Here is a 16,010-nt window from a genome sequence, read left to right on the forward strand (position 1 = left end):
CTGAGGCCCCTTAGGCTCGTCTGTTGCAGTCAGATTCCTAAGGAGTAACAAAAGCCACCAGCCCACACACCCTGGCAGAGGCTAGCGGTTTCACTCTGTCCCGTCCCTGTGAGGCCACGAGCATCAGCCAATCCCAGGGAGGACACATGCCTCTCCCCCTGAGGTTCTGTTCTCACCCACTGTGCTGTGAGCCCGTATGGCCAGGTAAAGAACGGCCAGTGTCTGTGAGAGGGCAGCAGCCGTACCATTTACTTCTCAGGCTGCTGCTCTGGGCCAGGCACCACGTGGAGTGTCATGTGGGCCTCAATCCTCAAAACAACCTGGTGACATAGTTTCTATTAATCCCAGGTGACAGCTGAGGTCACTGAGGTTCTATGAAGTGCTTTGGGTGGGACTGCAGAGTGGAGTGTCCAAGAACCGGATGCCCACCCAGGCACCCTGATTTTCAGAGCCTGGGCTCTTGGCCATTCTGAGCAATGCCACTTCCCCATGCTTGTCCTGGTGCCTAGTGGCTGAGGTGGCCCCCTGGCGCTGCCGCTGGTAGGGCTGAGCGGGAGGGGCTCAGCTGTTGGTCCACCCAGCACGTAAAGAGGATGTGATCGTTGGTGAAGATCATTTTTGCAAACTTTAAAAGGCCGATCCATATCCTGCACGGCGGGTAGGGGTGAGTTCTGAAGATAAAGAGCAGGCAGTCGCCGTGGCCGGAGAAATTTAAAAACATTGCAGAGAAAGGGACTGTTTCTGGAATAGAGACCTGGCATGATTTCCCAGCCTTAATTTGGATTGCTTCTCTCTTGCTTGTGCCACATGCCCACTGTGGCTCAGCAGAGGTGGCCAGGGACCCAGGCTCATGGAGCAGCTGCCATCCTGGCCTTGCTGCAGAAGTTGGCATAGGAGCTCTGGTGCGTCCTGCTCGGGCACATAGGGGCTCTGCCCGGAGCATGTCCACTCGGACCTCACCGGGAGAACTAGCCACGCTAGGGACACCCAAATGCCCGGGGACCAGCAGTGGTGACCATCAGAGTCAGGAAAGCTCCCCGGAGCCCTACTTTAAACTAAAATGATGTATTCTTGGGGGCGGGGGCAAGTCTGCAAAAGTGGCTACTTTCCCTTTACCTAAACACAAAAACTGCTCTTAGCTTTCTGTGGACTCTAAGGCTTTTCACAGTATTTTCAAATCATGATGCCTAACTTGGAGTTCCTTGTTTTCCCGACAGCCGTACACACATTTCCTCTGGCGCTGCCCAGTCTGCTGAGGGCATCCATCATCAGAGACTGAGTCACTTGTCAGCGGGCACATTCACAATTGCTTCCGGCACTGTAGTCTAATAACTCATGCTACCATACACATCTCTGCGCATACTATTTTTCCCTTCTCTGAATTACTTCCTAAGAATAATTTCCCAGGTGTGAGATCATGTGGCCAAAGGATGTGAACATTTTTATGGCTCTTGTTAAGTCTCCCTAGGTCCCCCCCTGGGGCACTCTTACAGTTAATTGCTTGCTATCAGGTCTTGCTGTTGAAGGCAGGTCAATGGTGAAAAGTTATAATTATATTCATTTGCCTTTCCAGTCACGACAGCTACGGAGCCTGGGGACAACTGGAGGCAATGCGTCGGTGAGGTCTGTAATGCATGACCACTGTGGGACGCCTCTCTTTCCTCTTTCCCCCCCAACTGCCAGGATTATTTTTAAATTTCTGTATGGAGGGACACAGTGTTTCAAGCTAAGCTACCTGCTAAGTCCTGGCTTGGTGTGAACATTTTCTCATCTGCGGGTGCCCTCCCTGGTGCCCTCCTTAGCAACGTGTAATCTGTGGGTTTTAAACAGACAGGTGGGGGTGACGATTCACTCTTTCCAAAGTGACTCCTTAATCACTTACTAGCACATGGTTTGGGGGCCCTGCGTGTTTATTTACAGATCGCTGATGACCAAGGGTGGGGGTGGGAGAGCACCCAAGGGTCGTTCAGGCTATAGTTTTGGGATAAAGTACCCATTTCCAATTCATCAGGAATGAAGACAAAGCAGAAACAGCCCTGGCGGGAAGCAGCATAAAGAAAAGAAGGCTGGGCCCTTTATGATGAATACTCATGGGCACTCGGAGCCCCAACCTGCTCACTAGAGTGCTGGGCAAATAGTATTTATGCCCCAAAGTAATCACATTTGTCATGCAATCTAGGAATTGGAGAAAGACTTGAGGCTGTTTATACTTAACTGTTCCCTTGGCCTCTGACGATAAATAAACCAAATGAGGAGAAAATTGCAATAAACTATTTTTTCTGGTTGTCTTCAGCCCTCTGTGATTAAAGAGGACAAATTTAGACCATAACCCAATCAGTGACTTGATAATTAATCTTACTTTTCAATAACAGCATCTATTGCCCCTGCTGGGTCTCTGCAGCTCCTCCAGCTTTTGGGGGGCTTTGGGTAATACGAGCAGAGCCTTCATTATCCTTTCGGGGCTGAGTCACAGCCCACGAGTATGTTTAAGTTTGCACTGAATCAGAGAGGATGATGAAGAAGTGGGTTCTGAAAAGAAAATACTGTGTTTGAGGCAGGCACAGAGAAGATTTAGAGATACAATGCCTGTGCCCGAACGCCTTCCACAGGGCCTGAATGTGGGATGCCTTTAAGGCGTCACATTTAGAGTCCCGCCATTTTCAGCAGAGATTCTGAAAATGTCAAGGGATCATACAAGGCAGGCTAAGTGACTCCGAGAAGCAGGATGGGAAATGATGAAAATGTGCCTGAATGCTTACGGAACCACTGGGTGTTGCGGGGGGGGTGGCGGGGTGCTGAGCTGTCAGGGAGGTGAGGTAAACCTTCAAGTCCGGGCACTCAAGGACAGTCTGAGATAGGACTTCAAAATGCACCCTACAGGGACATCCTTGCACAAGTGCAGTGTTCCCTGAGCTCTCCCCTGGGGAATGAAGTCCCAGGAAGGCCTCGAGAGAAGGATGGGAGTGGGCGCGTGTGCATTGCCCTCCCGGGGGTGGGAGGACGACTCGGCTGCAGGCCTGGGTTCTGAAATGCTAGTCTCCAGCTGGCCAATGCCACCTCATTTTCTCTTGTGTAAAATGCCTTTGGAAACAGATCCTATTTCCATCTAACACAACTAATTTCATTTATTGGCATATGCAAATGTGACTCTTAATGAAAAGAGGGTTTGTTCTCCGGACTCAAGAGTCAGAACATTCAAGTGGGACCAAGGAGGGGAACCCCGCTTTCTATGCTTTCATGAAAGGCATGGCTCCCACGGGGCCGATAATTCCTTACATTTTACTGTCAAAGTTCTCTAAAGAGGGGAAACGAACTTCAGGAGCAGGTAACTTGTGTTTTGCCAGCTGTTCTCTCATTGACAGGGGTTTTCTATAACCTGCTTCTCCATGTTTACTAACAGAGGTATTTGGCCTAAGGTGAACATTTTATTGGGGAAAAAACCTGAATAATACACAAACCACTTTTTAAATATCAATCGGGTTTTAACATCATTGAGAAATAATGACCAAATGGAGGCTAGTACTGAGTGTCTTTTACTACCGTTGTATCTCAAAGATGGAAGACGTAATGGAAGAGACATAACCGGGTGACCGTCAATGGCCTCCCACCCCAGAGTGGAGGCCAGTGGTCTTGCAATGACCTCCATGCCCACAAGACCTGGTGCGCCCCTCTGCTTTCTGACCTCGGGCCTCTTACTCCCTCTTTAGCCCACTCTGTGCTGGGCAGACTGGCAGCTTCCCCTCCATTTCTTAAGCATGGCCACACACTCCACCCCAGGGCCTTTGCACTTGCTGTGTCCCCTGCCTGGAATGCTCTATCCCCAGATGTGCACATGGACATTCTCTTTCCCTTTCTTCTGGTCTTAACTTAATCTCTACATGGGTCCCTCCAGGGCCATCTGAGCTAAAATTTCAACCCTCCCCCAAAACTGTATCTTCTTTTCCTGCTGTTACTTTTCTTCTTAGCCTATCACTGCTCTATATTTTCCTTATTTAACTTATCTATTGTCTGTCTGTCTAGACCGTAGGCTTTCTGGAGGTAAGGCTTTTTGTCTGTTTCGTTTATGGCTGCTAGCATGTACATAGTAAGTGTTCAGTAAGTCGGTGCTGAATGAAAAAATGAGTCAACAGAGATACCATGTCAGACAGGGGGACATTTTTGCCCAGGAAGGAAGATTCAGAGATTTCTTTGGGGGTAGCTCTGCTGCTCAATGTGGGATTTCTTTTCATTCTCTCTTACTAAGGCTTTGGCTACAGAGAGTCAAACTCCTTGGCCCCAGCACTTGGGGGCTGGGAGTTATAAGAATCTGCCCACAGCAGAATTTTCTTGGGCATAACAGTAGAGATATGATAGATGCTCACCAGACCTGCCTCTCCTGGCCAAGCTCACAGGTGCGCTATGCTTCCCTGCCCTCTGCATCTCAATGGGGCCATGTGGCCAGTGGAATGGAAGCAGAGTTACCCATGCCACCTCTTAGCCTGGCCTCTTAAATGTTCTGTGTAACTGTCCTCCTGCTCTCTCGCCACTGGCCAGTTGACTAAGGAGGATTCAGTGAAGGAACCTGAGGTGCCAAAAATGGTGGAGCCCAATGGCTGAATAAAGCCTGGGTCCCTGAGTCACCATGTGGATCAGTCTCCCCCTCCCCCACCACTAGGACTATGCCAAGAATGTGAAAAAAAAAACCTGTGTGGTGTTTGAAGACAGTGAGATTTTGGGCTTGCTTGTTAGAGCAGCTAGCGTGACTTACCCCAGTGATACAGATATTAAGGCCACTGTATTACGTTAATGAACTGTTATCTGATATATGTTGCATTCCTAAGAGAAACCTAGCTTGCCTTTTCTTAACTGGAAGTTCAGCCTTGCTGGACTTTTGGGAAAATTACAATGAATTGCCAAGGGTGAGATAAGAGGAGATGGAGAGATGCTATTAAAACACGTCTTCAAGTTTAACTGCCTTCTTTCTTTAATAATAATACTGATCAGACACATAGGGAGCAGCTGGCATCATTTTTGCAGACACACTTGCAGGGAACCATAAGCCGGCTCCAGTTTTGAGAACTGAAAACTTACAGAGGCTATTGTCATCATCATTGAGTGGAGGATGCATTTGTGTACAACGCAAAAGCTGTATTGCTTACACTCCAGCTTGTAGCTTTCAGGTTTTTATAACCAGAAGATAATTTCTGTGCATATTGAATATAATCTACTTTCAAGGGCAAATTTCTCCCTCTTTCACCTGGATCAAGGAAGTCAGACCAGCATCAGATATACCACACTGCCAGGTCCTTCTATCACGGCTGAACAGAGCTGCAGTATTCACATTACCCAGCAATCAACAAGCATGAAATGTAGTGGAACGTTACCTGCCCAGCTAGCATTTCATATAAGAGGACGCCAAAGGCCCACCAGTCCACGGATTTTGCATACGGCTGATAAGCGATTATCTGGGTGAAAACAAACACATCGATTATGTTTAGAAGCAAATAAAAAAGCCTGTGTTAGAACAAGTCACTCAAGCATGTAGGCATTTACACACTCAGTTCATGCAAATGCGGTGGCGATCATACTTGTCTTTGATCTCTGCACCATGGGGAGAGGGCCCTTCCAATGAGACACGCGGAGAACGTGGAGAACAATCACGCCCTGAGTCACTGCCCCAAACACCTGTTTTGGAACGACTCTTCTGCATCCAACTGGAGGTACCACAGTGCTGTCTGAAGGTAGGTTTAATTATCCTCATTGGTGAAAAATATTTGGACACTGAGGTGGATTTAATTTTGGAAAAAGCCATAGGTCATTCAGAGCTAGGGGTCTAATAAGATAAACTATGCAACAGAACTTAATAGAATTTCACTAAAAAGATAAAGATGATAGATGATAATGATAATAATACAGAGTGGGAGGAGGAGGAGGAATGACTGGAGACTGGTTTGTTGTGTGAGCACGAGAGGTACAATGGTATTTGTTGAATGACTAAAGTTTCAAAATGTTTTAAAAGAGATGTAAATTGTCAAAGGTAATATTTGGCCCTTGTCTGAATCTTGATTCGAACCACCCAACTGTAGAACAGAAATTGGGAAAATTTAAGTATGGTCTTGATATTAGATGATATTAAGGAAGCAGTGTTAATATGGTAGATGGGATACGTGGCAAGGTGATGAGTTAAAAAATGTCCTTCTCAGTTAGAGATGAGTGTATTTATGAATGAAATGACATGATATCTTAGATTTGTTTTATATGCTTCAGCAAAATAGGCGCAGAGAAGAAGGGATGCTGAATTGGCTAAATGCAGGCCGTGACGCGCCTTCCCCCTCCCTTCCCCTCTACATCTGTGGCTATCAGAAGTACTAGAATAATCCTACAACCTTCCCTTGGGGAAGGGAGGAATACTGATTTGAATTTCTAAGTGTGGCATGGCTTATTAAAACACCGGCTTCACTGCCTCACAGGTAAACTGTGTACCTAATGTCCATATTCCCAAACCTATGGATCGCACCCCAGGATTGGGGAAAAGACACACTAACAGGTACTCAGCACAACCATTCTGCCATTTTGCATACAAATTTGACTCTGAAGTGTTCTAGATTTTTTTTTTTATGGCCTACGTCTAATTAAATGTCCAGGGACACAGGCAAACATTCTGCCTGTCAGCCCATCACCATTTCTTTAATGTATTAGTAATATTTCTCCTTGTGGAATGAGGAATACAAGAGCCTATGGCATGCATCAGGGTGGGGGGCACCCAGGGGGTACACATTTGGGTCTGGCAGCTTTGGAGCTCATTACCCTGATGAGAACAGGATAACCAAGGGAACCTATGAGCAGGCCTTTGTTTCTTTTTGAAAACTACACCACTCTTCTCTGAAAACCTGGAAAATACACAGACAATAAGCATAAAAAACTCTACCGAAATGAGTCTGTATTACCTGGGGCCAGGAAATGGTAAACGTCATTTCGAGTTCCCAGTCAGGCAATGACTGGACCAAAGCCTGCCTTGACCAAGTGGAACCTTGGGTGTTCTCTTTGGGAGACTGAAGGTACACTTGCTGAGCACTGGAGCACAAATAGATGCTCTACACACAGTCTATATAATCCAATGAGGCAGAAATTACTATTCCCATTTTATTGGTGAGAAATCTGAGGTGCGAGAAGTTTAAGAGACTTATCCAAAGTGAATAAGCCGTGCTCTGAATAGAGACATGTCTGTTTTAAAAATACAACTTACAGTTTTCATACCGGGATTGATAAAACAGTAATAAAAGGGCTTTGAGATTTAGAGATCTGAAGTCCTTTCATTTGTTGCAAGTATGTTTCAAAAGTATCTGAATTAAAATTTGTTCTTGTAACTGTGTTGAAACTAGTTCCTGCACTTTATTTTCATTAATCAGTGTTTTAGTAAGTTTGTTTTTCAGGCAGGCAGAGCACAGGTACCCTGTTGCTGCATGAATAGTGGGGGCTGAACAGTGGGAGGTCACACTTGATTTCATATCCTATATTCTACAGATATCCGAGCAGCCTCACCAACCAGCCTCTCTACTTGGGTGATGGAATCGGCCACCTGAGTTTGGAAAGCTGTCTGAAGTCAAGGGTGTGCAAACCCTGTTTCTGCTCAGAATGATTCACAAATCCTAAAAGCCATGGCCACCTGTTTTCTGTTTTTTTTTTTTTTTGACTCGGTATCAGCTTTGGTCCAACTTGCTTTTCATTTTCTATTTCCACAGCATTAAACTCTTATGGCTCCTGCTGCAACATCCTCTCCTTCCTCCAAGGCTCACAAAAACCGCACGCCAAGTGCCAATGGTTTGTTTTTCTTGGCAACAGCATTTGTCAGTCCCTAGAGCCTGCCAGCTCAGCCACTGGGCCGAGATTACAAAGTCACTCTGAACACTGCAGTGCCCTCAACTGAATGATAGGATGGGATTCAGAAACTAGCTGGAGCATGTCTTCCTGGAGCAATTCAAGATCTATTACCCCTGGCTTGTGCACTAGATGAAATGGGAAAATACCAGTTAGGAGGTAGAGGGGTGCGACTTTACCATGGCAAATTCACTTCTAGAACGAAACATACGTTTCCCTCAATGATCAGCCACTATTAATAAATCTCTGATTATCCAAAACCTCATTGCAAAGGGGAGAGTGTTAGAAATCCCTGTTTGAAGATAAACATTTAGAAACACATACTTTCGGATACTGGTTACACTGTCCCTCGTGAGGTGTCTACAACCTGTGCCCTCCAATAGCCACTGGCCATGTGTGGTCACCGAGCATTTGAAATGTGGCTCGCGCAAGTTGAGATGTGCCCTAGGTGTAAAGTACATGCCAGATTCTGAAGATCTACTATCAAAAAACGCAAAGTATTTCATTAATTTTTTATTTTGGATATAGCGAGTTAAATAAAATATATTAAAATTAATTTTATCTGTTTCATTTTGAACTTCAAATAACACTGCTGCCAAATGCAGTCTGGCTTACACTCCATGCCTAGGGGACGGTGCCGGTATAGACCCTCTCCCTGGCTCCTGTCGGCCTAGGGAGCCGGCTTGGGGCTGAGGACCCGCCTCAGAAACCTCAGAATGGACCTCAAGGCTCTCTTGTGTCTACTCTCCACAGGGACAGGCGCAGGTGTCTCTGGCCCTTGTGGGACAATGGGGGCTTGCCGCCAAGCCCAGGGACTCCTGACACCGTGAAGCCCCCGCCAAGGGGCTGGGATGGCAAGCTGGCTTCCCACAGCAGAGAAGCTCACAAAAGGAGAGGCAGCTCTGGCAGGAAGGGCTTGAGCTGGCAGGTCTCCCTGCACATGGGAGGCTGAGCTGCCGCTTCAAGGATGGGCCCCCAGCAGGGCCGTTCAGTTTCATTGCTCTCTGCCATGATCGCCATTATTCTTACACTCAATGAGCCCATGGCTTTGGGGGAGGGCAGTGTCAGGATGATCCAAATGGCTGCCTGTCTTGAAAAGTGAGATAGAGGAGGGCGGAGCCAAGATGGCGGCGTGAGTAGAGCAGTGGAAATCTCCTCCCAAAAACACATAGAGCTATGAAAATATAACAAAGAAAAATCTTCCTAAAATAGAGACCACAGGACACAGGACAACATCCAGACCACATCCACACCTGCAAGAACCCAGCGCCTTGTGAAGGGTGTAAGATACAAGCCCCAGCCCGGCGGGACCCGAGCGCCTCTCCCCCCGGCTCCCCCCGGCTCCCAGCGGGTGGAGAGAAACCGGAGCGGTTTTTTTTTTTTTTTTTTTTTTTTTTGGCGAGCGCTTTTTGGAAGCCTTAGAGGGACGGGCCCCCGTTGCTGGGGAGGCAGGGTGGCGGGACCGGTGAGGAGGTGCCTGGGAACGGCGCCGGAGGACAAAGAATATCCCGCGTTTCTCCCTGCGAGACCTGGGGGCGGGTGGCTGGGACCGGCGCCTGAGGACAAAGAATATCCCCCGTTTTTCCCTGCGGGACCGGTGGGCGGGTGCCTGAGACCGGCACTTGAGGACAGAGGAAATCGCGCGTTTTTCCCCTTTTTTTTTTCTCTTTTCTGCGAGTGCTTTTTGGAAGCCTAAAAGGGACAGGGACCCCGGTGCTAGGGAGGCAGGGCGGCGGGACTGGTGAGCGGGTGCCTGGGACCGGCACCTGAGGACAAAGAATATCCCGCATTTTTCCCCGTGGGACCGGTGGGTGGGTGCCTGAGACCAGCACCTGAGGACGGAAGAAATCGCGCGTTTTTCCCCTTTTTTTTCTCTCTTTTTGCCGAGTGCTTTTTGGAAGCCTTGAAGGGACAGGGACCCCGGTGCTAGGGAGGCAGGGCGGCGGGACTGGTGAGCGGGTGCGTGGGACCAGTGCCTGAGGACAAAGAATATTGAGCGTTCCTTCCCTGCGGGACCGGTGGGTGGGTGCTTTTTGGAAGCCTTGAAAGGACAGGGACCCTGGTGCTAGGGAGACAGGGCAGCAGGACCAGTGAGCGGGTGCCTGGGACCGGCACCTGAGGACAAAAAAAAAAAAAAAAATCGCTTGTTTTTTCCTTTTTTTTCCTTTTTTTTTTCTCTTTCTTTCTGTTCCCTCTCTCATTGTTGCTGCTGTTGTTTTGGTTTGGAGAGTGCTTTTTGGAAATCTTAAAGGGGCAGGACAGGTCACTTAGACCAGAAGCAGGGAATCTGGGGATCTCTGGGCACTCTAACCCCCTGGGCAGCAGGGAGCACAGAGGCCCCTTACGGAGATAAATAGTCTCCTGGCTGCTCCCCCTCCAACGGGGCTCCACCATTTTGGAGGAACAGCCCCAGCCAGGCCAAGCCCACAGCAACAGCGGAGATAAACCCCAAAGCAACTGGGCGGGAAGCAGAAGCCCTGTCTGCGCACAGCTGCCCAGCACAAGCCACTAGAGGTCACTATTCTCCCAGGAAAAGGCTACAAACCAACAAGAAGGGAAGCTCTTCCAGCGGTCACTTGTACCAGCTCTGCAAACTATCTCTATCACCATGAAAAGGCAAAACTACAGGCAGACAAAGATCACAGAGACAACACCTGAGAAGGAGACAGACCTAACTAGTCCTCCTGAAAAAGAATTCAAAATAAAAATCATGAACATGCTGACAGAGATGCAGAGAAAAATGCAAGAGCAATGGGATGAGATGCAGAGAAAAATGCAAGAGCAGTGGGATGAGATGCAGAGAAAAATGCAAGAGCAGTGGGATGAAGTCCGGAAGGAGATCACAGATGTCAGGAAAGAGATCACAGAAGTGAAACAATCCCTGGAAGGATTTATAAGCAGAATGGATAAGATGCAAGAGGCCATTGAAGGAATAGAAGCCAGAGAACAGGAACGTATAGAAGCTGACATAGAGAGAGATAAAAGGATCTCCAGGAATGAAACAACACTAAGAGAAATATGTGACCAATACAAAAGGAAAAACATTCGTATTATAGGGATACCAGAAGAGGAAGAAAGAGGAAAAGGGATAGAAAGTGTCTTTGAAGAAATAATTGCTGAAAACTTCCCCAAACTGGGGGAGGAAATAATCGAACAGACCATGGAATTATACAGAACCCCCAACAGAAAGGATCCAAGGAGGACAACACCAAGACACATAATAATTAAAATGGCAAGGATCAAGGACAAGGAAAGAGTTTTAAAGGCAGCTAGAGAGAAAAAGGTCACCTATAAAGGAAAACCCATCAGGCTAACATCAGACTTCTCAACAGAAACCCTACAGGCCAGAAGAGAATGGCATGATATACTAAATGCAATGAAACAGAAGGGCCTTGAACCAAGGATACTGTATCCAGCACGACTATCATTTAAATATGATGGTGGGATCAAACAATTCCCAGACAAGCAAAAGCTGAGGGAATTTGCTTCCCACAAACCACCTCTACAGGGCATCCTACAGGGACTGCTCTAGATGGGAGCACCCCTAAAAAGAGCACAGAACAAAACACACAACATATGAAGAATGGAGGAGGAGGAATAAGAAGGGAGAGAAGAAAAGAATCTCCAGACAGTGTATATAACAGCTCAATAAGCGAGCTAAGTTAGGCAGTAAGATACTAAAGAAGCTAACCTTGAACCTTTGGTAACCACGAATCTAAAGCCTGCAATGGCAATAAGTACATATCTTTCAATAGTCACCCTAAATGTAAATGGACTTAATGCACCAATCAAAAGACATAGAGTAATAGAATGGATAAAAAAGCAAGACCCATCTATATGCTGCTTACAAGAAACTCACCTTAAACCCAAAGATAAGCATAGACTAAAAGTCAAGGGATGGAAAAACATATTTCAGGCAAACAACAGTGAGAAGAAAGCAGGGGTTGCAGTACTAATATCAGACAAAATAGACTTCAAAACAAAGAAAGTAACAAGAGATAAAGAAGGCCACTACATAATGATAAAGGGCTCAGTCCAACAAGAGGATATAACCATTCTAAATATATATGCACCCAATACAGGAGCACCAGCATATGTGAAGCAAATACTAACAGAACTAAAGAGGGAAATAGACTGCAATGCATTCATTGTAGGAGACTTCAACACACCACTCACCCCAAAGGATAGATCCACCGGGCAGAAAATAAGTAAAGACACACAGGCACTGAACAACACACTAGAACAGATGGACCTAATAGACATCTATAGAACTCTACATCCAAAAGCAACAGGATATACATTCTTCTCAAGTGCACATGGAACATTCTCCAGAATAGACCACATACTAGCTCACAAAAAGAGCCTCAGTAAATTCCACAATATTGAAATTCTACCAACCAATTTTTCAGACCACAAAGGTATGAAAGTAGAAATAAATTCTACAAAGAAAACAAAAAGGCTCACAAACACATGGAGGCTTAACAACATGCTACTAAATAATCAATGGATCAATGAACAAATCAAAATAGAGATCAAGGAATATATAGAAACAAATGACAACAACAACACTAAGCCCCAACTTCTGTGGGATGCAGCGAAAGCAGTCTTAAGAGGAAAGTATATAGCAATCCAGGCACACTTGAAGAAGGAAGAACAATCCCAAATGAATAGTCTAACATCACAATTATTAAAACTGGAAAAAGAAGAACAAATGAGGCCTAAAGTCAGCAGAAGGAGGGACATAATAAAGATCAGAGAAGAAATAAACAAAATTGAGAAGAATAAAACAATAGCAAAAATCAATGAAACCAAGAGCTGGTTCTTTGAGAAAATAAACAAAATAGATAAGCCTCTAGCCCAACTTATTAAGAGAAAAAGAGAGTCAACACAAATCAACATAATCAGAAATGAGAATGGAAAAATCATGACAGACTCCACAGAAATACAAAGAATTATTAAAGACTACTATGAAAACCTATATGCCAACAAGCTGGAAAACCTAGAAGAAATGGACAACTTCCTAGAAAAATACAACCTCCCAAGACTGACCAAGGAAGAAACACAAAAGTTAAACAAACCAATTACAAGCAAAGAAATTGAAACAGTAATCAAAAAACTACCCAAGAACAAAACCCCGGGGCCGGACGGATTTACCTCGGAATTTTATCAGACACACAGAGAAGACATAATACCCATTCTCCTTAAAGTGTTCCACAAAATAGAAGAAGAGGGAATACTCCCAAACTCATTCTATGAAGCCAACATCACCCTAATACCAAAATCAGGAAAAGACCCCACCAAAAAAGAAAATTACAGACCAATATCCCTGATGAATGTAGATGCAAAAATACTCAATAAAATACTAGCAAACAGAATTCAACAGTATATCAAAAGGATCATACACCATGACCAAGTGGGGTTCATCCCAGGGATGCAAGGATGGTACAACATTCGAAAATCCATCAACATCATCCACCACATCAACAAAAAGAAAGACAAAAACCACATGATCATCTCCATAGATGCTGAAAAAGCATTTGACAAAATTCAACATCCATTCATGATAAAAACTCTCAGCAAAATGGGAATAGAGGGCAAGTACCTCAACATAATAAAGGCCATATATGATAAACCCACAGCCAGCATTATACTGAACAGCGAGAAGCTGAAAGCATTTCCACTGAGATCGGGAACCAGACAGGGATGTCCACTCTCCCCACTGTTATTTAACATAGTACTGGAGGTCCTAGCCACGGCAATCAGACAAAACAAAGAAATACAAGGAATCCAGATTGGTAAAGAAGAAGTTAAACTGTCACTATTTGCAGATGATATGATACTGTACATAAAAAACCCTAAAGACTCCACTCCAAAACTACTAGAACTGATATCGGAATACAGCAAAGTTGTAGGATACAAAATCAACACACAGAAATCTGTAGCTTTCCTATACACTAACAACGAATCAATAGAAAGAGAAATCAGGAAAACAATTCCATTCACCATTGCATCAAAAAGAATAAAATATCTAGGAATAAACCTAACCAAGGAAGTGAAAGACTTATACTCTGAAAACTACAAGTCACTCTTAAGAGAAATTAAAGGGGACACTAATAAATGGAAACTCATCCCATGCTCATGGCTAGGAAGAATTAATATCGTCAAAATGGCCATCCTGCCGAAAGCAATATACAAATTTGATGCAATCCCTCTCAAATTACCAGCAACATTCTTCAATGAATTGGAACAAATAATTCAAAAATTCATATGGAAACACCAAAGACCCCGAATAGCCAAAGCAATCCTGAAAAAGAAGAATAAAGTAGGGGGGATCTCACTCCCCAACTTCAAGCTCTACTACAAAGCCATAGTAATCAAGACAATTTGGTACTGGCACAAGAACAGAGCCACAGACCAGTGGAACAGATTAGAGACCCCAGAAATTAACCCAAACATATATGGTCAATTAATATTTGATAAAGGAGCCATGGACATACAATGGCAAAATGACAGTCTCTTCAACAGATGGTGCTGGCAAAACTGGACAGCTACATGTAGGAGAATGAAACTGGACCATTGTCTAACCCCATATACAAAGGTAAACTCAAAATGGATCAAAGACCTGAATGTAAGTCACGAAACCATTAAACTCTTGGAAAAAAACATAGGCAAAAACCTCTTAGACATAAACATGAGTGATCTCTTCTTGAACATATCTCCCCGGGCAAGGAAAACAACAGCAAAAATGAGCAAGTGGGACTACATTAAGCTGAAAAGCTTCTGTACAGCGAAAGACACCATCAATAGAACAAAAAGGAACCCTACAGTATGGGAGAATATATTTGAAAATGACAGATCTGATAAAGGCTTGACGTCCAGAATATATAAAGAGCTCACACGCCTCAACAAACAAAAAACAAATAACCCAATTAAAAAATGGGCAGAGGAACTGAACAGACAGTTCTCCAAAAAAGAAATACAGATGGCCAAGAGACACATGAAAAGATGCTCCACATCGCTAATTATCAGAGAAATGCAAATTAAAACTACAATGAGGTATCACCTCACACCAGTAAGGATAGCTGCCATCCAAAAGACAAACAACAACAAATGTTGGCGAGGCTGTGGAGAAAGGGGAACCCTCCTACACTGCTGGTGGGAATGTAAATTAGTTCAACCATTGTGGAAAGCAGTATGGAGGTGCATCAAAATGCTCAAAACAGACCTACCATTTGACCCAGGAATTCCACTCTAGGAATTTACCCTAAGAACGCAGCAATCAAGTTTGAGAAAGACAGATGCACTCCTATGTTTATCGCAGCACTATTTACAATAGCCAAGAATTGGAAGCAACCTAAATGTCCATCTGTAGATGAATGGATAAAGAAGATGTGGTACATATACACAATGGAATACTACTCAGCCATAAGAAGTGGAAAAATCCAACCATTTGCAGCAACATGGATGGAGCTGGAGAGTATTATGCTCAGTGAAATAAGCCAAGCGGAGAAAGAGAAATACCAAATGATTTCACTCATCTGAGGAGTATAGGAACAAAGGAAAAACTGAAGGAACAAAACAGCAGCAGAATTACAGAACCCAAAAATGGACTAACAGGTACCAAAGGGAAAGGAACTGGGGAGGATGGGTGGGCAGGGAGGGATAAGGGGGGGGAAGAAGAAGGGGGGTATTAAGATTAGCATGCATGGGGGGGAGGGAGAAAGGGGAGGGTGGGCTGCACAACACAGAGAGGACAAGTAGTGACTCTACCACATTTTGCTAAGCTGATGGACAGTAACCGTAATGTGGTTGTTAGGGGGGACCTGATATAGGGGAGAGCATAGTAAACATAGTATTCTTCAGGTAAGTGTAGATTAAAAATTTAAAAAAAAAAAAAAAGAAAGAAAGAAAGAAAAGGGGGATTACTCCTTAACAGGATAAAACTATTGGTAAATCAAAGATCAACGCATGCTTTAAATATCCTTAATGTTGATCACTTAAAGGGTGTCAGATGATCAGCTATGGAGGTACTCTTTTCTGATAATATTCCTTTCTCTTAATTAAAAAAAAAAAAAAAAAAAAGCAGTTCCTGTGTGCTGACCTCCAATGAGTTCTGCACAGTGGTATAGAGGGCATGTCAAAGTGTGGGCAAA

General features: G+C 44.8%; 1 protein-coding gene across 3 annotated transcripts in view; it reads right to left on the reverse strand.

The window, feature by feature from the left end:
• PRKCA (protein kinase C alpha) overlaps positions 1-16,010 on the reverse strand; it is a 402,290-nt gene that overhangs the window by 22,151 nt on the left and 364,129 nt on the right. For all 3 annotated transcript variants that reach the window (XM_073235816.1, XM_036997046.2, XM_036997045.2), the window contains one exon: positions 5,364-5,444. In XM_073235816.1, the coding sequence (XP_073091917.1) occupies positions 5,364-5,444 (81 nt within the window). The remainder of the gene's footprint in view (positions 1-5,363; positions 5,445-16,010) is intronic.

The sequence above is a fragment of the Manis javanica genome, chromosome 4, assembly GCF_040802235.1.
Source record: "Manis javanica isolate MJ-LG chromosome 4, MJ_LKY, whole genome shotgun sequence".
NCBI classification, from domain to species: domain Eukaryota; kingdom Metazoa; phylum Chordata; class Mammalia; order Pholidota; family Manidae; genus Manis; species Manis javanica.